This window comes from Rana temporaria, chromosome 4 (assembly GCF_905171775.1).
Source record: "Rana temporaria chromosome 4, aRanTem1.1, whole genome shotgun sequence".
In the NCBI taxonomy this organism is placed as follows: Eukaryota; Metazoa; Chordata; class Amphibia; order Anura; family Ranidae; genus Rana; species Rana temporaria.
The window spans coordinates 18,101,990-18,123,580 of record NC_053492.1 but is presented as its reverse complement, the minus strand read 5'-3'; the positions used below and the strand labels follow the sequence as shown (position 1 = coordinate 18,123,580).

At 48.1% G+C, this 21,591-nt stretch overlaps 1 protein-coding gene across 1 annotated transcript; it reads right to left on the bottom strand.

Moving 5' to 3' along the window:
* Window positions 1-11,542: 11,542 nt before the first annotated feature.
* On the bottom strand, window positions 11,543-15,541 carry LOC120935566 (E3 ubiquitin/ISG15 ligase TRIM25-like). The gene is made up of 4 exons (XM_040347615.1): window positions 15,174-15,541; window positions 14,644-15,050; window positions 14,057-14,529; window positions 11,543-11,563 (listed from the first exon to the last, which is right to left on the bottom strand). The coding sequence occupies exons 1-4, from the start codon at window positions 15,539-15,541 to the stop codon at window positions 11,543-11,545; spliced, it is 1,269 nt and encodes a 422-aa protein (XP_040203549.1).
* Window positions 15,542-21,591: the final 6,050 nt, after the last annotated feature.

Below are 21,591 nucleotides of genomic sequence, written 5' to 3'. Positions count from 1 at the left end.
AAATATGCTACTAGTGTGCATTAACAAAAAAAAAAAAAAAGTGTTCACCTTAGTGTAATAATAAGTCTTTCAGTAGGTGAGATACTCCTCCTATATGATGTATTCTGTTGCCCCAGATGGATATCAACCAGACCAAGCAATTCATCAAAACTGTAATAAAAAATAAATAAAAGAAGGCAATTTATTATATTGGGGTAGATTCAGAAAGCAATTGCGTCTGCGTAACCATAGTTACGCAGCGCAATTGCTTAGTTGCGCCGGCGTATCGAATGCTCCTGATTCAGAGAGCTCGATACGCCGACTGCAGCCTAAGATATGACTAGCATAAGGCTCTTATGCCGTCGTATCGTAGGCTGCATTCTTACGCTGGCCGCTAAGTGGCGTTCCCGTAGTGGTCAGCGTATAGTATGCAAATTGCATACCAACGCCGATTTACAACCCTACGCGAGCCCTGCGTACGCATTTTACGTTGTTTGCGTTCGTCGGGTTCTGCGTAAGGCTGCTCCTGCTATTAGCAGGGGCAGCCAATGCTAAGTATACCCGTCGTTCCCGCGTCACAAATTTTAAATTTTACGTAGTTTGCGTAAGTGAATCGTGAATGGCGCTGGACGCCATTTACGTTCACGTTGAAGCAAATGACGTCCTTGCGACGTCATTTGCCGCAATGCACGTCGGGAAAGTTTCCAGACGGAGCATGCGCACTACGTTCGGCGCGGGAACGCGCCTAATTTAAATGATCCACGCCCCCTACGGGATCATTTAAATTACGCACGCTTACGCCGGCCATTTTTAGGGAGCGCCTCCGCAAATTACCGAGCTACTGCTTCCTGAATCAAGCGTAGCGCAAGTAATTTACGGAGGCGCAGCATAAAAACGTAGCGCAGCGCCTCCATAAAAAGTGCACGGCACTACCTGAATCTACCCCATTGTAAATAAGAAATATCAACCAATCGTAGACACACACACACAACACCGCTTAGCCTACCATATGCAAATATGCGGCCTCTGATTTAGGGGGTTCTGCCGGGGTGATGCATACAAGTTCACCCATCACCCCAGTAACATTGAGTAGAGTGGATGGTCGGCATAGGTGGCTAACAACCAATTCTGCTAATTGGCAACATTCGCCATTTTATTCTCTAGGGACAATGGGTCAGATTCTCGTACCTGCGGCGCAGCGTAACGTAACCCTTTTTACGTTACACCGCCGCAAGTTTTCAGTCTAAGTGCCCGATCCACAAAGCACTTACCTGTAAACTTGCGGCGGTGTATCGTAAACACGTCCGGCGCAAGGCGGCCCAATTCAAATGGGGCGGGTACAATTTAAATTAGGCGTGCTCCCGCGCCGGACGTACTGCGCATGCTCCGTTTGCAAGTTTCCCGACGTGCTTTGCGCAAAATTACGACGGGCCGACGTGTTGAGAATCGCGACGTGCGTAACGTACTTACGCCGGGAAAACAAAAAAATTCAAAAGCGACGCGGGAAAGACGGGCATACTTTAACATGGTGGAGTAATTTTACACCATGGGCTAGATTCAGGTACCTTTTGCGCTTTTTTTACGGAGGCGCAGGGCAAAGTTTTTGCCCTGTGCCCCCGCAAATTTTCTGCGCTACCCGCGATTCACGGAGCAGTAGCTCCGTAAATTGCGTGTGCGCTCCGGCAAAATACCCGGCGTAAGTGCGCGCAATTTAAATGATCCCGTAGGGGGCGGGAATCATTTAAATTAGGCACGTTCCCGCGCCGAGCGTAGAGCGCATGCTCCGTCGGGCATTGCGGTAAATGACGTCGCAAGGACGTCATTTGCTTCAAAGTGAACGTGAATGGCGTCCAGCGCCATTCACGATTCACTTACGCAAACTACGTAAATTTTAAATTTCGCGACGCGGGAACGACGGGTATACTTAACATTGGCTGCCCCTGCTAATAGCAGGGGGCAGCCTTACGCGAAAACCGCCGTACGCAAACGACGTAAACTGCGTACGCTGGGCTCGCGTAATGTTGTGAATCGGCGTTAGTATGCAATTTGCATACTATACGCTGAGCACAACGGGAACGCCACCTAGCGGCCATCGCAAGAATGCAGCCTAAGATATGCGGGCATAAGAGCCTTATGCCACGCATATCTTAGGCTGCAGTCGGCGTAACGAGGTTCCTGAATCAGGAGCATTCGTTACGCCGGCGCAAGTAAGCAATTGCGCTGCGTAACTATGGTTACGCAGGCGCAATTGCTTTCTGAATCCGGGCCCATGTTAATAGCAGCCCTATCTTTGCGATGGGAATCTAAGACTTGCGCCGGCGTAACGACGGGAAAAACCTTCGTGGATCGCCGTAACTGCTAATTTGCATACACGACGCTGGTATACGACGCAAACTCCCCCCAGCGGCGGGGAGTTTGCGTCCATAGGTCTGGTATGGATATTCAGGGGAACCCCGCCGTCAATTTAAAACACAAATGACGTGCGGTTCCCCCTAAATATCCATAACCAGACCCGTTATCCGAGCACGTTGACCTGGCCGGCCGCAGAAAAGAGGGGGGGACAGAGTGCGCCCCCCCCCCTCTCCTGAACCGCACCAGGCCACATGCCCTCAACATGAGAACATCCATTCATCCAGCGCAGCAGCATCCCCGACCTCCTCTCAGCGCTGGACACAGCCCAGCGAATGAGCGGCTGAAGCTGTGACATTTCTTATATAGAGGAGGCAGGGCCACCCGTCACGTGACCCCGCCCCCTCTGACGTACCCTCTGCTACGTCACTGGGTAAGCCCGAGAAGAGGAAAGGTCTGGCGGCGGAATTCAAATCGGTGGGTAGGGGGCGTGATTCATTTAAATGAAGCGTGTCCCCGCGCCGATTGAACTACGCATGCTCCGTTTTGAAATTTCCCGCCGTGCTTTGCGCGAAATGACGTCGCAAATTTTTTGAACTTAGACGTGACTTACGTCCATCCCTATTCACGAACGCAAAAAAAAAAAAATATTCAAATTTCGACGCGGGAACGACGGCCATACTTTAACATGGCAAGTCTATCTATACGCCGCAAAATAGCAGCTTTAACTATGCGCCGGAAAAAGCAGACTAGAGACGACGTAAGAGAATGCGACGGCCGCGCGTACGTTCGTGGATCGTCGGAAAAAGCTAATTTGCATACCCGACGCGGAAAACAACGCGAACTCCACCCAGCGGACGCCGAAGTATTGCTTCTACGATCCGAAGGTGTACGAAGCCGTACGCCTGTCGGATCGAACCCAGATGCCGTCGTATCTTGGTTTGAGGATTCAAACTAAAGATACGACGCGGGTAATTTGAAAGTACGGCGGCGTATCAGTAGATACGCCGGCGTACTCGCTATGAGGATCTGGCCTGAAATCTTTATATTAGGCCAAAACTAAGGACCAGATTCACAGCGGAGATACTCCGTCGTATCTCTCAGAGTATCTATGCGACTGATTCATAGAATCAGTTACGCATAGATATCCCTTAGATCCGACAGGTGTAATTGTTTTACACTGTCGGATCTTAGGATGCAGTACCGCGGCCGCCGCTGGGGGGAGTTTGCGTCGTAAACCAGCGTCGGGTATGCAAATTAGGAGTTACGGCGATCCACAACGGTTTTTCGCGTTCGCTACATCGCTGCTAGTCTAGTTTCCCGTCGCAAATGTAGTCGTCGTTTTGGGTGCCCTACCTTTTTTTTTTTTTTTTTTCAAATTGTTTTTATTAAAGTTTTTCAGATAGTACAGAAAGAAGAACAAATAGATAGGACATAGAGTTACACAGCTCAAATATGCATACAGTGTAAAAGCGAATACGCGTTATAGTTCATTGTTACAGTGTGCTTCGATAACCAAAGTAAGGACTGCTGGGGAGCAGAGGGTGCACCCAGTCACTGACATGACACAATCACCGCGTGCCGACACCGCAGCTCGACATATGCCAACGGTGGGACTCAGGCTAAATGAGAGAGGTAAGGTCTACATGAAAAATTTAACCGGCAGTTTCGGACTCCGCCAACCAAGCCCTCCAGACCTTGTCATACTTCTGCGGGCAGCCTCTATTGAAGTATGTATCCTTGTACAGGGGGAGGCTGGCATTGACCAGACGTCTCCACTGCATCAGGGAGGGGGGCGTGGGTTTCTTCCAGTGCATAGCAACATTCTTACGTGCATAGAAGAGGAGCAGGCTGATCAGTGTACGCTTGGCGGAGGACGTGACAATGTTTTCAATGATACCCAAGAGACAGACCTCCATTGCCAAGGGCAGTTGAGCCGCCGCCACTTTGTTAGTCAATTCTAGCACCTCCTCCCAATACTGTTTCACTGCAGGGCATGTCCAAAAAATGTGGGAGAAGTCGCCGGGAGAGGCGCTACACCTCCAGCACTCCGGGGAATGCGCAGAGTTCATCTTGTGAAGCCTGTGTGGGGTGAAATATGCCCTGTGAACAATTTTAAATTGCACCAGTCTATCCCGAACCGAAACCAGGGTGCTAAAGGGAAGATCCCATACATCATCCCAATCGTCAGTATCCACGGTGGGGATATCTCTCCGCCACCTGGACCGCAGCCCGTCCAGGGGGGGGAGAGATACGAAGATCAAATAGGAGTACAGGTGTGAGGTGGGCTTTGCATCACAGCTAAACCTAAGTGTCCTCTCTAACTCCGACTGAGCCACAATGCATGAGGACCGCGGAAACTGCGCTGCAAATGCATGTGACAATTGGCGATATCTGAAAGTATAGTGTGAAGGTAAATTAAATGTGGACATGAGCTCCTCAAAGGGTATCAACTTATTTTGCGAGACAATGTGCGACATCAATTTGATGCCGCGTCTTGACCACGCCGCGGGGTCTAGAAGCTTATAGAGGTGGTCCAGGGTGGGGTTCAGCCAGAGGGGGGCATTAGGGGAAACCTCAGAGGGTTTACATTTTTCAATAGCTAGTCCCGTCCGCCACGCCCGTAGTGTGGTAAGCATGGAAGGGGTCAAGGGGTGCGGCGCGCGGGGGCCCCGGAACAGCAATAACCGAAGGGCCTCCAGCGAACCGACCACCGAGGCCTCTAGGGCGGTGGAGGTGTTGGTCCCGTCCGGCCGCAGCCACCAGGCTGCGGTCACCAGCTGGGTTGCCAGAAAGTACCTGTAGCAATCAGGGAACGCCATTCCCCCCTGTGTTCGCGGCCTCATTAACGTTGTCAGTTTGTACCTTGGCGGGGAGGTGCCCCAAATGAAAGAGGAGAAGATTTGATTTAATTTACGGAAGAAGGACTTGGGCACCCACTGAGGGGAGTGGCGAAAGAGGTATATCAGTTTTGGGACAATTTTCATCTTGAGGAGATTAACCCGTCCCCAGACAGACAAAGGCAGGTTATCCCATGCCTTGAGCCTTGACTGAGCCTCTAGTAAAACTGGGGATAGATTAAGCGAGATAAAGTCTGTGGCCACGGCAGATACCTGCACCCCTAGGTACTTAAATGAACTAACCCAACATAGTGGGTTATCGGGCAGGGAGGTGGACCTGGCCGCCTGGTCAATCGGGAAGAGCAGGGACTTGGACCAATTCACCTTGAGCCCAGTGACCGAGGCGAACGCGTTCAGCACAGTCAGAGCGCCTCGCAGCGAGGGACCAGCGTCATTCAGGAACAATAGCAAATCGTCCGCGTACAGGGCCACCCTCTCCTCCAGCAAGCCCACACGGAGACCTTTAATGAGTGGTGAGGAGCGGAGGGCCTCCGCCACCGGTTCAATGGCAAGGGCAAAAAGGGCCGGAGAGAGAGGGCAACCCTGCCGCGTTCCCCTGGAGAGCCTGAAGGGGACAGACAGTCCACCACCCAGACGCACCGACGAAGTGGGGGCCCTGTACAACACCTGAAGCCACTTGATGAAAAGCAGAGGAAACCCCATCCGTCGCAAAGTCTCCCACAGAAAAGGCCACTCGACCGTGTCGAAGGCCTTTTCGACATCCAATGAGGCCACGGCCCTGGTACCTTCGTTTATATGTTGGGTGTGTATATTGGTGAAGAGCCGCCTGAGGTTCACATCCGTGGACCTCCGGGGCATGAAACCCGTCTGGTCTGAGTCTATCACAGTGGGCAGCATGGGGTATAGTCGGAGGGCAAGGAGTTTGGTTAGGATTTTGAAATCAGTATTAAGGAGAGCAATGGGTCTGTATGAGGCACACAGGGATGGATCTTTGGGAGGTTTGTATATCAGCGTCAAGTGTGCGTGGTACATGGATATAGGGAGATTCCCGTCCGTCAAGCTGGAAGTGTATAGCTGGGCCAGCAGGGGGGCCAAGAGGCCCACGTGTGCCCTGTAAAAGTCTAACGGGAGCCCGTCCGGACCAGGCGCCTTGCCCGGTGGGAAGGACTGGATGGCGATCTGTACCTCTAAGGCCGTAATCGGTCGGACCAGAGCCTCCCGCTCCCCATCAGATAGCCAGCCCAGCGCCAGAGGGTCCAGCAGGGCTTGTAGGGTCTCGGGTCTGAAGTCTGTGGGCAAACTGGAGGAATATAATGTCCTGTAAAAGTCACTAAAGGTTTGGAGGACCTCCTGTGGGGAGGACACTGTCCCACCCCCAGGCGTTTGGAGGAGCGAAATCGTCGTGAGAGGTTGGTCATGTTGGGCCATCATAGCCAACAGGCGGCCATTACGGTCCCCCTGTTCAAAGGCCCGCTGTTTGCCCTTGTGGATCTCCAGGCGCGTTGCCTCTGCCAGGTGCAGCTGCATGTTGCGTTGGGCCACCATCAGTAGATCAAAATGATCCGAGGTGGGGTCCGAATTGTACCTGTCAGTGCTGTCAGTGGTGGCTTGTTCCAATTCCCTGGTCCGGGCCGAGTGTTGTTTCTTAACATTAGCTATGGAGGAGATGTATTGCCCTCTGACATATGCCTTAAAGGCATCCCAGACAACCTCAGGGGAAGAAGTTCCTGCATTATTTTCCCAAAATTCAGATAGAAGAGGGGGTAGGACCTCAGCTATGTCAGGATGAGTGACCCATTGAGCGCCCAGCCGCCAAAGCGCAGCGCTGCGCGATGCCGGAGAGCGGAGTTTCACCATCAGAGGACTATGATCCGACAGACCGCCTGGAAGATAGTCCACCTCCAACACATCCGCTAACAGTGCGGGGTTGGAGAAGGCCAGATCTATCCGGGACGCGGTCTTGTAGGAGGCCGAGAAGCACGAGTAAGCCCTCGTCCCTGGGTGTTTCCATCTCCAGATCTCCTCCAGACCTACCGCCTGAGCCCAGGCAGGCAGGTCCAGGGATCTATGTTTAGGTGGCACAGGCCTGTCTAGATCGTGCGATAGTATGGCGTTAAAGTCACCCATTACCAAAACCTTCCCGGGACTAGGGTGCCCTACCTTTACACAGCACACGTATGTGCTGTATAAAGTATGGCCGTCGTTCCCGCGTCAAAATTTAAAAATTCACGTCGTTTGCGTAAGACGTCCGAGAATACGGAAGTACGCTACACACGTCGCCGTTCGAAAAAATGACGTCACTTCGCGCAGAGCACGGCGGGAATTTCGAAACGGAGCATGCGCAGTAGGCCTAATTTAAATGGCACGCGCCCCTTTAAATTACGCAGGCTTACGCCGGAGGCCGCCAGCGTAGGTTTTCATTGCAAGTGCTTTGTGAATCAGGCACTTGCGATGAAAACTTGCGGCGGTGTAACGTATCTACGATACGTTACGCCGCCGCACTTCTACGTGAATCTGGCCCTAATACTCTATTTGCTTCCTGCCTCACTAATAGGCTCAGATCGGGATATGCAAAGGAAGGTTAACAGCAAATAGTGTAATCCTGTTTAACCACTTAAGCCCGGACCAATATGCTGGCTAAAGACCCAAGGGGTTTTTACAGTTCGGGACTGCGTCGCTTTAACAGACAATTGCGCGGTCGTGCGACGTGGCTTCCAAACAAAATTGGCGTCCTTTTTTCCCCACAAATAGAGCTTTCTTTTGGTGGTATTTGATCACATCTGCGGTTTTTAGTTTTTGCGCTATAAACAAAAATAGAGCGACAATTTTGAAAAAAATTAAATATTTTTTACTTTTTGCTATAATAAATATCCCCCAAAAACATATATAATTTTTTTTTTTTCCTCAGTTTAGGCCGATACGTATTCTTCTACCTATTTTTGGTAAAAAAAAATCGCAATAATCGTTTATCGGTTGGTTTGCGCAAAATTTATAGCGTTTACAAAATAGGGGATAGTTTTATTGCATTTTTATTTTTTTTATTTTTTTTACTACTAATGGCGGCGATCAGCGATTTTTTTCGTGACTGCGACATTATGGCGGACACTTCGGACAATTTTGACACATTTTTGGGATCATTGTCATTTTCACAGCAAAAAATGCATTTAAATTGCATTGTTTATTGTGAAAATGACAGTTGCAGTTTGGGAGTTAACCGCAGGGGGCGCTGTAGGAGTTAGGGTTCACTTTGTGAGTGTTTACAACTGTAGGGGGGTGTGGCTGTAGGTGTGACGTCATCGATCGTGTCTCCCCTATAAAGGGGATGACGCGATCGATACGCCGCCACAGTGAAGCAAGGGGAAGCCGTGTTTACATACGGCTCTCCCCGTTCTTCAGCTCCGGGGAGCGATCGCCGCACTCGAGCGGCGATCGGGTCCGCGGGACCCGCGGTCCCGGTGCTTCGGACCGGGTCGCGGGAGCGCGCCCGCGACCCACGGCTGGGTACAAGTACAGGACGTATATATACGTGCTTGTGCCCAGCCGTGCCATTCTGCCGACGTATATGTGCAGGAGGCGGTCCGGAAGTGGTTAATATCACATCCGCCCTTTGCTGTGTAGAGCGGCGTGTACTATAGAGCGCCGTGTATAAGCAGGCTTCAGGCAGCGGGAGCGAGCTCGTCTAAGCTGACAATCAGCTGTTGAGGCTCTGAGATTTCTGTGGCCTCCTACTGCGCCTGCGCAATCGAGGCAGGAACAATATCGATGGAGGAACCAGCTCGACAAGACACCGGCACTGAGGCTGAATGGCGATCTCGTGAATGGCAATGAAGCCCAGAGTAGAGGTATCCTGGCGTGCGTTCCACGTGTGATAGCGGAGAGCCAGTGGGACCGAGGTTACGTAAGGTGCGTGACCTAGTGACGCCTCGACAGCTGTTTCGTATTGCACGTCTTCAGGAAGCGTGCTAGGTCACGAAAAACAGACGTTTAAATGTGCCTGTCAATTAACTAGCTATGGGAGTTTTTTTTATTCTATGGAGTCATTTGTTAGTCTGCATCTGCCAGTTTAAATACTAGCGCTATATTCCATGGGAACCCGGGAACAGAGGCTGGATTTAGTCCATAGTACCTCCCATAGCTAGTTCATTGACAGGCACATTTAAACGTCTGTTTTTCATGACCTAGAGCTCGGTGAGTGGAGTCGTGATGTCAGTAGAGCCCACCTCTACACTCCCTTTGTCAACATGCATACATTTTGTCCTGTGTATTCCTTACAATGAATTCTGCTATGATCACTAACATCCAGTCAAAATCCAGAAAAGTAACCACATGACTTCAGAAAAGGAGTGGGGGTGGGAATTAAAAAATAATGCCTGTCTCCAGGCTGGTGCTTGAGATATGTTAATAATCTTTCATTCAAAGCAAGGGGGGGGGGGGCGGAACGGACTAAGGTTTTTCTCTGTTAGTCCGTTTTATCTCAGGCCCCGTACACACGACCGAGGAACTCGACGTGCCAAACACATCGAGTTCCTCGTCGAGTTCAGTGTGGAAGCTGCCGAGGAGCTCGGCGGGCCGACTTTCCTCATTGAACAACGAGGAAATAGAGAACATGTTCTCTTTTCGGCCCGACGAGTTCCTCGACGGGTTCCTCGCTGAAAAGTGTACACACGACCGAGTTTCTCGGCAGAATCCAGCTCCGACCGAGTTTCTGGCTGAATTCCGCCGATAAACTCGGTCGTGTGTACGGGGCCTCACTGAGAAAAGAAGAAAGAGGATTGCTCAGAGCTGGATTAACTCTTTTAGGTAGATTCAGAAAGAGTTAGGCCGGCTTATCAGTAGATAAGCCGACCTAACTCAGAATCTACGCCGGCTTATGTTTAAGCGTATGCTCAAACAGAGATACGCTTAAACATATCTAAGATACGACGGCTTGCGCCGTCCTACCTTAGATTGCAATATTTTGGATGGCCGCTAGGTGGCGCTTCCATTGCGGTCGGTGTAGAATATGTAAATGAGGAGATACGCCGATTCGCGAACGTACGCCCGGCCGACGCAGTACTTTTACGCCGTTTGCGTAAGAGATAGGCCGCGTAAAGTTAGAGCTAGGCCCTAGTGGAATAGTAATGTCAAGTATGGCCGCCGTTCTCGCGTCGAAATTCGATTTTTTTACGTTGTTTGCGTAAGTCGTCCGTGAATCGGGATTTACGTCGTTTACGTCCACGTCGAAATCAATAGGCCCGTACGGCGTACTTAGCCGCAATGCACACTGGGAAATGTAGGCGCCCGGCGCATGCGCAGTTAAAAAACACGTAAAAAACGTGAGGTCAAGCGCCATTAACATAAAACACGCCCCCCTCCAACACATTTATATTAGGTGCCCTTACGCCCGCCGATTCAGGCTACGCCGACGTAACTTAGCAGGAAAGTACATTGTGAATCATGTACTTGCCTGGCTAACTTACGGCGGCGCAGCTTAAATCCCTTAAGCTACGCCGCCGCAAAGTTACGCAAACGTACCTGAATCTACCTATTTGTGGCAAGACTGGGCACAGATGACAGGAAATCGTTTACTCTACATTGTGACAGAAAAAAAAAAAAAAAAAAAAAATTGGGTTTACATTCACTTTAACTATAGCAATAAGTTAGAATAGGGATTCTTAATAGTATTGATAATTCAGAAGAGAGACACTTTAGATTTGTATTCATTATAATGACTATATTTATATTAGAACAGACATACGGATACATTAGACTAGTTATACTCTATCATTGTAATACATTAGAAGTATTTTATAACAGTAATACATTAGACTAGGAGTACTCTATCATTGTACTGCATTAAAAGTACTTTATAACAACAACATATTAGAATAGGAGTACTCTATGATACATTTACAAGGAGCATGTTATTTTTTATTAATAAAGGACTTGTCAAATGTTTGGGTGTCTTTTTTTCTAGGTTACATTCTTTTTAGGAGGAGCTTTCAGGTTTAGATAATACCCCCAACCACAGACCCCCACAACCGCCGGACCAAGGTTGTGGGAAAGAGGCCCTTGTCCTCATCAACATAGGGACAAGGTGCTTTGCCAAGGGTGTCCACCCTGACAAGGCACCCCCACCCATGTTGAGGGCATGTGGCCTGGCATGGTTCAGGAGAGGAAGGGTGCACACTTGTCCCCACCTTTCTTGGCCAGCCAGCTAGCATGCTAGGATTAAGGGTCTGGTATGTTTTTTGAAGGGGCACCCCACAGATTTTTTTTTGTTTTCCCTTTTTAATGTGGTGCCCCCTTAAAATTAATACCGGATGTAAAGCCTCTGGCATGCATTTTGGGGGAATCTATGCTAATTTTTTTTTTCATTCTTGCTGCAAGATGTGCTACAGCAAAAAGTGATACAGATACAGTTTAAATTAAATTCATTTTACCTCTCTAAAGATCTCTTAAAGGGGTTGTAAATGAAAAAAATGTTTGTTCCCTAAATAGCTTCCTTTACCTTAGTGCAGTCCTCCTTCACTTACCTCATCCTTCCATTTTACTTTTAACCACTTAAGGACCGCCGCACAACGATATACGTCGGCAGAATGGCACGGCTGGGCAGATGGACGTACCGGCATGTCCTGTACATCTACCCAGCCGTAGGTCCGAAGCTCCGGGACCGCGAGACCCGCGGACCCGATCGCCGCTGGGGTCCCACGATCGGTCCCCGGAACTGAAGAACGGGGAGAGCCGCGTGTAAACACTGCTTCCCCGTGCTTCACTGTGGCGGCTGCATCGATCGTGTCATCCCCTTTATAGGGAGACACAATCGATGACGTCAGTCCTACAGCCACACCGCCCTACTGTTGTAAACACACACTAGGTGAAACATAACCCCTTCAGCGCCCCCTTGTGGTTAACTCCCAAACTGCAACTGTCATTTCCACAATAAAGAATGCATTTTAAATGCATTTTTTGCTCTGAAAATGACAATGGTCCCAAAAATTTGTCAAAATTGTGCGAAGTGTCCGCCATAATGTCGCAGTCACGAAAAAAAAACGCTGATCGCCGCCATTAGTAGTAAAAAAAATAAAAATGCAATAAAACTATCCCCTATTTTGTAAACGCTATACACTTTGCGCAAACCAACCGATAAACGCTGATTGCGATTTCTTTTACCAAAAATATGTAGAAGAATACGTATCGGCCTAAACTGAGGAAATTTTTTTTTTTTATATATTTTTATTTATTATAGCAAAAAATATTGCATTTTTTTCTAAATTGTCGCTCTATTTTTGTTTATAACACAAAAAATAAAAACCGCAGAGGTGATCAAATACCACTAAAAGAAAGCTCTATTTGTGGGAAAAAAAGGACGCTAATTTTGTTTGGGAGCCACGTCGCACGACCGCGCAATTGTCAGTTAAAGTGACGCAGTCCCGAATCACAAAAAGGGGCCTGGTCCTTTACCTGCATTTTGGTCCGGGGCTTAAGTGGTTAAATGTCCTTATTTCTTCTGAGAAATCCTCATCGTCTGTCTGTAACTCCACACAGTAATGCAAGGCTTTCTTTCTGGTGTGGAGAAAGCCTCTTAAGGGGGGAGGGGGCGAGCAGGAGGGTCAGGACACCCACTAACACACAGCTCCTTTCTCTATCTGCAATGTAGAGAGCGTCCTGACCCTCCTGCTCACCCCCTTCCCCCTCAAGAGGCTTTCTCCACACCAGGGAGAAAGCCTTGCATTACTGTGTGTAGTTACAGACAGAAGAACAGGAAGTGAGGATTTCTCAGAAGAAATAAGGACATTTAAAAGCAAAATGGAAGGATGAGGTAAGTGAAGGAGGACTGCACTAAGGTAAAGGAAGCTATTTAGGGGGGGGGGGGAAGTTCCTTTACAACCCCTTTAAGGGTCTGCTATATATTTTGGGAAACTGTGCCAGCAGGGAAATATCATTTTCTGATAGTTTAAAATACTTTTTTTCAATGATATGTACAGTTTTACTACAACATGCCAAAGTTGCAAAGCTAGATTCAGGCATTGAGGGGTTAAACAATCTATGTGCGCAGCTGTGTTCTAAGGCAGTGATGGCGAACCTTGGCACCCCAGATGTTTTGGAACTACATTTCCCATGATGCTCACCTACATTGCAGAGTGCATGAGCATCATGGGAAATGTAGTTCCAAAACATCTGGGGTGCCAAGATTTGCCATCAATGTTCTAAGGCATGCTGGGAAATGTAGTCTACTGTAAATAACCTGTCGGTTGTCAATAGAAGAATTTTATGGATGTAATAATGATAGACCATCCAGTGGAAGCCCAAGCCTCCTACTTTAGGCCCCTTTCGCACCTGAACCATCTTCCCGTCAGTTTTTTCGGCGGACCTGAACGGCCGCTCCATGCTTCTCGGTGACATGTCTGCTGACATCCGATCCGCTAAAATCAGAGGGATGGCAATACGTCACCATCTGTCCTTGGCGGATCGGATGAGATCTGATAAAAATAGACATGCTGTCCCCGTTTTCGTCCGATCTCTCCATAGGAGACAGCAGTGCTCGACAAGCCCCTCCCCGCTCAGTGAGCAGAGAGGGACCTGTCATCCGCCGGCTCAGCGGAGATCAACGTAGAGATCTCCCGCTGAGCTGGCGGACCGCTGCAAGCGGATCAGCCCCGTGTGGAAGGGGCCTAATGCTATTAAAAGTCCCACCAATGTGATGTCAATCTGGGAATACTTTTCACATGTCCCGTTCCCCCCTCACGTATTTTTATACAACCTTCTCCCACATATATTGCAGCATGGAGGGGCTCAGTGAAGGTGGCAGTGAAGGTGTGGAGGTGTCGGATCGGAATATCCAACTCATAAAAAGAGAGACGCCCCGCCTTATAATCCAGACACACCCTGACTCTGTGCATTGGGATGTTGGCCAATATATCTGATTGTTTGTTATGTTTCCATAACAGATCACCGTTCCTCTCCAGACACCAGGACTTCTCATTACATCCAATCTCTGACGCTTCTCCTGTCCTCTCTATACTGGGGTAACACATCCCGACTCTCCAGTGTGACGATCCCCCAACATCCACATCCCAGTAATGTCTCCCTGAGGAGAAACTCTGACTGCTCATCACCTGAGGAGACATCACATCCTTGTATTGTGGAACATATCCGCGGAGATTATAATTATAAATACTGCCATTTACTACTTGGTAGTCCTGAAATCTCTTTTCTGTAACAGGCCAATTTAGGTTTTTATTTGTCATGTGTGCGGTCTTCCTATCATCCGAGATATTTAGATAATTATTTGCCGTGTCTAAATCCAGTAATATTTCTGCAGGTACCGGTATAATCCCTGTTATTATATCAGATAATCCTGTATATAATATGTGTGAGATTGCGATTACATCCACATCCCCCCCACCATGAAGGAGTTTATCACGTCTCTCTTTGTCCTCCTCATCCTCATCCTCAGTATCACACAAGTCACCTGTGTCTGATTCCTGTAGGAAAGTCAGTGGATCCGTCATGTTACATATCTCCTCGATGTGACGAATCTTCCTGGACAGATCGTCCTTCTTTATCTCCAGCTCCTGAATTAAATCAGAGGCTGGGAATGAGACTTTCTCTACCTGCCTGGATATCTTATTAAGAACTCTCCTCTCCAGGATGTCCAGTTGTCTCCTGATGTCTCTGAATATGGCGGTGACTCTCTTGGTTACACTGTCTGCACCGTCTTGTACTTTTCTCTTGTACTTCTGCAGATTCTTGATGCTTTCCTCCATCTCCTCTCTCTTTTTCACCAACTTCTGCAGAGCATTGGTCAGGTTCTCCTTCCTCTTCTCAGAGGCCTCCTCCAGAGCCTCCACCTGGTGTTCCTGATGGTCTCCATGCAGCCTGCAGGACCCACAGAGACAGGCCGAGTCCTCGGTGCAGTAATACTCCAGGATCTTCTCATGGACGGAGCATTTCCTGTTCTTCTGGGGAGTGGTGAGGTCAGATAGGACATGTTGGGGTGACTTGCTGTGGATTCTCAGATGGTCGTCACACAGAGAAGCTTCACACATCAGACAAGATTTAACAGCGGGTACAGGAGAGTGAATACATTGCGTACAGAGGATCTGGCTCTCCTCCTCCTTCTCTGGCTCCGTAGATCGGAATCTCTCTATTATGTTGCGCAGTGTAATGTTCCTGATAAGTTCAGGCCGCCCCTGGGACTCTCCTCGGCATTCAGGACAGCAATAAACTCCGGACCCCTCCTGTGTATCCAGAACACCTTCTATACAGTCCTGGCAGAAGTTGTGTCCACATCTCAGTGTCACAGGATTGGTATAAATGTTCAGACAGATGGAACAGTCCAGCTCCTTCCTCGCATCAGAGAACGCCATCGCTGACTGCAGAAGAGAGAAACGAAACTAAGTCGATGTGTGTCAGAGGGAGGGAGTCTGAGGGAGGGAATCAGAGGGAGGGGGTCGGAGGGAGGGAGTTGGAGGAAGGGGGTCAGAGGGAGGGAGTCGGAGGGAGGGAGTCGGAGGGAGGGAGTCTGAGGGAGGGAGTCCGAGGGAGGGAGTTGGAGGAAGGAGGTCCGAGGGAGGGAGTTGGAGGAAGGGGGTCAGAGGGAGGGAGTCGGAGGGAGGGAGTCGGAGGGAGGGAGTAGGAGGGAGGGAGTCCGAGGGAGGGAGTCCGAGGGAGGGAGTTGGAGGAAGGGGGTCCGAGGGAGGGAGTTGGAGGAAGGGAGTCGGAGGGAGGGGGTCGGAGGGAGCCAGTCCTCGGAGCGAGGTCTGGCTGCAGACTGGAGCTCAATTTTTGACAGGAAACATGTGACCTCCTCTCCACTTTTTTTTTTTTCTCCATGAACTTTAATGTCACAAACATTAAATAGACACAACTTGTAGAAGTGAAGGCCACATGTTTCCTGTCACATCTGCACTTTCCTACGGGTATCTGGCTGCAGACTGGAGCTCCACTCTCCACAGGAAATATGTGACCTTTTTTTTTTTGTTTGTTTTTATCAAATTTAACCCTTTTGTTGCCAGAGCTGTTTTTGCTAATTTTTGGCCCAAAGATTACATAAACTCACAAAACATAATATATTTTCTGGAAGCAGACACCCTAGAGAATAAAAAAGCGTTAGTTTAAATTTTGATATTACCGTAAAGGTCTAGGAAACACAACATTTCAGTAAAGAACACACTTAGGCCTCGTACAGACGAGCGAACATGTCTGCTGAAACTGGTCCGCGGACCAGTTTCAGCAGACATGTTCGGTCGTCTGTACGGCCGAGCGGACAGGTTTCCAGCGGACATTTGTCCAGCCGACCGTTTTGCGGCGGACAAATGTTTCTTAGCATGCTAAGAAACATGTCCGCTGGAAGCCTGTCCGTCGGATATGTTCGGTCGTCTGTACAGACTCACCGTACATGTCCGAGCGGCCACCATCCCTCGCATGCGTCGAATCACTTCGACGCATGCGTGGAAGCATTGAACTTCCACGTCCACGCGGGGATTTCTGTCTGATGGTGTGTACAACCATCAGACAGAAATCTCTGGCCGGACATGTCCGCTGAAAACGGTCCGGCGAGGCCTAAAGTGAATATAAAGGGGAAACAAATGCAATAATTTACCCCGATTTTTGGTAAAATATAAGGGATGAGCACTAAGTAAATACAACCCCTGGCAAAAAGTATGGAACTTTTGGAAAATGTGCATTCATTTGTTTAATCACCTCAATACAGCGCACTTAAACCACCTTCCTGCCCAGGCCATTTTGGTATAACATGCTTTAAATGAACAGGTTCCATTTTTTTTTTTTAGGGTAACAAACGCTATAACCACTTGCTTACTGGGCACTTTTACCCCCTTCATGCCCAGGCCAATTTTCTGCTTTCTGCTCTGTTTCAGCGCATTTGCACTATAACGCTACACTGTAACCATGTAAAATTATTATCATTTTCTTCACACAAAAAGAGCTTTCTTTTGGTGGTATTTAATCACTCCTAGGTTTTTAATTTTTTCCCCAAAAAATACCAAATTTAAAAAAAAAAAATATTTTTCTTATTTTCTGTCAGTAAATTTTGCAAATAAGTAATTTTTCTCCTTCACTGATGGGCGTTGATGAGGCGGCACTGATAGGCTGCACTGATGGGCACTGCTGATGGGTGGCACTGGGCACATATAGGCGACACTGGTGGGCACAGATAGGCGGCATGGATAGGCGGCACTGATGGGTATTGATGAGTGGCATTGATGGGCAGCAGTGATGAGCATTCATGGGCAGCAGTGATGAGCATTCATGGGCAGCACTAATAGCCAGCACTGACTGGCATCACTTGTGAGCACTGATTGCTGGCACTTATGTACGCAATGCTTACGTCTGTAAATACATGTCACTATTGATTAAAAAAAATGACTGTACAGCAGCTATCGCGCTAGCACAAGTCTGGAGGTTGACACAAGGGCCTCAGGGAAAAGTCCTCCCCAGGAGGGCACAAACATATGTGGGGGTCCCAAAGATTACCTTCAAATATGCTTATGATGGCGTTTCATACCGGTGGTTCCATATTTATTTATAAAATGAAGGATCTGATCACTTGCCACACTACTGGGGTGGTCTATGCATTACAATGCGAGTGTGGACTTGAGTATGTTGGGAGGACGTCCAGACCCCTCCATGTGAGGATCGGTGAACACGTCACCAACATTAAAAAGGGTCTTGTTAGGCCGAGTACTCACGGCAGGACATGTCCGATGAAAACGGTCTGCAGACCGTTTCCATCGGACATGTCTGGCCGGGGACTGCCCGGGGACTTCTGTTCGATGGCTATACACACCATCGAACAGAAGCCCGCGCGTAAACATTACGCGGGGCGTGTCCGCGGTGTCGCCGCGTCGATGATGCGGTGTCGCCGCGACAATGACGCGGCGACGTGGGCGGGCCGCCTTAAAAATGCTTCCACGCATGCGTCGAAGTCATTCGACGCATGCGAGGGATGCGGGCGGCAGGACATGTACGGTAGGTCTGTACAGACGACCGTACATGTCCGGGCGGACAGGTTTCCAGCGGACTGTTTTAAAACAAGTCCGGGAAACAGTTGTCCGCTGGAAACCTGTCCGATCCGCCCGAAAATGGTCCGCTCGGGCCTACACACGGCCAAACATGTCTGCTGAAACTGGTCTGCGGACCAGTTTCAGCAGACATGTTTGGTCGTGAGTACGGGGCCTAACACATAATGTATCAGTGTAGAAAAAATGTAGCGCCAAAAATTTAAAATGATCATAAATCTCCTGAAAGGATGATGTGAAAGTGCTTATGACAATCAAACGACTGAGGACACTGAATGCTCTAGTGACACAAAAATTATATATACAAAACCTGTGAGGTAAGATCAAAACAGATGCCACTCAGTTATAAATACCAATGTGAATGGTGCAAAATAACATGATAAGTGATCTGATCAAATATAAAAATGAGATAGAGCATCTAGTCTCTCATAAACACCCACTGGGTGTTGGATGAAAAAATGCAGGTGCAAAATCCATACAAATGTGAACTAAAAAGTCCTTTGGAAGTACATGTAAGTTTCTTCAGATATTGGGGTGGAGCATGCGATCTTCAACACAGATAACTCTCTTCAAACTTGGACAACAATTATAAAGATGGGTACTCTTACCAGAAAAGGTGGACCCTCAGCCTCACCATACGGTGGGAGGGTCGTCAAGGCTTTAACAGACTACCGTCTGAATCTGGGAGTCTCCCCTTGGGATGATACGATCCAAAGATGACCATACAAAGTCTTGATTGTCCGGAGAGAGTGTTGTAGATGAAAGTCAGCCCGTCAAGGTTGCTCCAAACACCCCGATTGTTATGCAAAAAGAGAACAATATAGAGGTGCTCCTCATAGTGTAAAAAGTAATTTATCACCCGACCGGTTTCGTCACGAGAGGACTTCAACTGGGGTTTTGAAGTCCTCTCGTGACGAAACCGGTCGGGTGATAGCTCTCTTACTCTACGGCTGACTTTTTTGGAAATTCTCCTTTACCTTTCAAGGTGGGAGCGCTTGCTGCTTTTTTCATTTGTTGTGTTTTTTTACTGAATTTTTTTTAGTTTGCTGTTGTTTTACAACTGTTCACTTAAGTGTGGCTTTGCTAGCTTTTCACTTTCATTTTTATTTCATTTTATTTTTTGCCACTGTGTGTGCAATTTTTGAAAAAGTTTTTAAATAAATTACTTTATAAATAAATAAATAAATAAATAAATAAATTACACCTCTATATTGTTCTCTTTTTGCATAACAATCGGGGTGTTTGGAGCAACCTTGACGGGCTGACTTTCATCTACAACACTCTCTCCGGACAATCAAGACTTTGTATGGTCATCTTTGGATCGTATCATCCCAAGGGGAGACTCCCAGATTCAGACGGTAGTCTGTTAAAGCCTTGACGACCCTCCCACCGTATGGTGAGGCTGAGGGTCCACCTTTTCTGGTAAGAGTACCCATCTTTATAATTGTTGTCCAAGTTTGAAGAGAGTTATCTGTGTTGAAGATCGCATGCTCCACCCCAATATCTGAAGAAACTTACATGTACTTCCAAAGGACTTTTTAGTTCACATTTGTATGGATTTTGCACCTGCATTTTTTCATCCAACACCCAGTGGGTGTTTATGAGAGACTAGATGCTCTATCTCATTTTTATATTTGATCAGATCACTTATCATGTTATTTTGCACCATTCACATTGGTATTTATAACTGAGTGGCATCTGTTTTGATCTTACCTCACAGGTTTTGTATATATCATTTTTGTGTCACTAGAGCATTTAGTGTCATCAGTCGTTTGATTGTCATAAGCACTTTCACATCATCCTTTCAGGAGATTTATGATCATTTTAAATTTTTGGCGCTACATTTTTTCTACACTGTTTTTTCACGAAGTATCCTGCTTTGTTATGTTGGCAGCCTGATCCACGACCACTTGTGGTTTGCGCAATATTTTTTTGCTACACATAATGTATCAAAACACTTCAGGCTCGTCCTTAACCGTAAGCCCGCAGGGTTGCAGTTCTGGGCGATCGAGAAGGTTGCGAATCATTGGCTAGGCACCCTAGCCAACGTGAATCATTTTGGGTCTATGAACTCAAAGTAGGGGTACCATTGGGGTTGAACGTCGAGTCCGACCTTAAAGCATACCTCCCAACTTTTCAACTTCAGAATGAGGGACAAATGAGCATACCCCCCCAAATGAAGTTGTTGAGCAGGGGGGGGGGGGGTTCCGGGTCCGCGGATCAAAGTTGGTGAGCGGGGGGGAAATTCTATGAATCGGAGTTGTTGAGTGGAAGGGGGGGCGCAGATCAACGTTTTTGAGGAGGGGGAATCTGTGGATCGGAGTTGTTGAGCGAGGGGGGGGGGGGGTTGTCGCCAATCACGGGACCGCGGGACACCGTGATTCGCGGGGGGCGTGAAATCGAGGGACAATAGTACTGCTCGTGGGACCGTGGGAATTACCGCGAATCGCGGGACATTCCAGCAAAATCCGGGACGGTTGGGAGGTATGCTTAAAGGGGTTGTAAAGGAAATTTTTTTTTTTTTTTTACATAAGCGTCCTTTACCTGCAGACAATCCTCTTTCACTTCCTCATTGTTCGTTTTTGCTCAGAAGTTGCTCTATTTCTTCTCTGTTCTGTTCACTTCCTGCTTGTCTGATTTTACTGACCACCGTGATGGGAGGCTTTACTGCGGTGGTCAGCAATGTGCTCACCCCCTCCTGGGAACTACATCTGTGCGGCAGGACGCTCTCTACGTGTTAGAGACTTCAAGGAGGTGTGGATTACTGGGCGTGCCGCAATGCATACTGGGAAATGCAGTTCTTACATGAACGAGCGCCGCAAACCAGGAAGTGAATGAGAGAACAGAAACTAGAACACCGGAGGTGATATAGATGAAGGAATTTTATAGGTATTTACTCGTTTTTTAACAGAATCATTACACTATTACACTAGACGTTAATTTTAGGCAAAAAAATGTTTTCCTTTACAACTCCTTTAATTGTTTTATTTCAGATCGACGATTTCTTCTTCTTTCTATGTTTCCTATTCAGATTATGTATTTATATTGTTTATGTATTTGTTTATTGTAGACAGGTTGGGTGGCTGTGCTGACGGTCATTTGCATTTTTATTTTTAGGCTTTTTGGCCTTCTGTCTTTTAGAGAATTCACTTACCTTGGGTCCTATGTGCAGGTTCGCATTGTACTATATTAGCCGGATTCAGGTAGGGGCGCGTAACTTTCAGGCGGCGCAGCGTATCGTATTTACGCTACGCCGCCTTAAGTCAGAGAGGCAAGTACTGTATTCACAAAGCACTTGCCTCCTAACTTACGGCGGCGTAGCGTAAATGGGGCCGGTGTAAGCGCGCCTAATTCAAATGAGGATGGGGGCGTGTTTT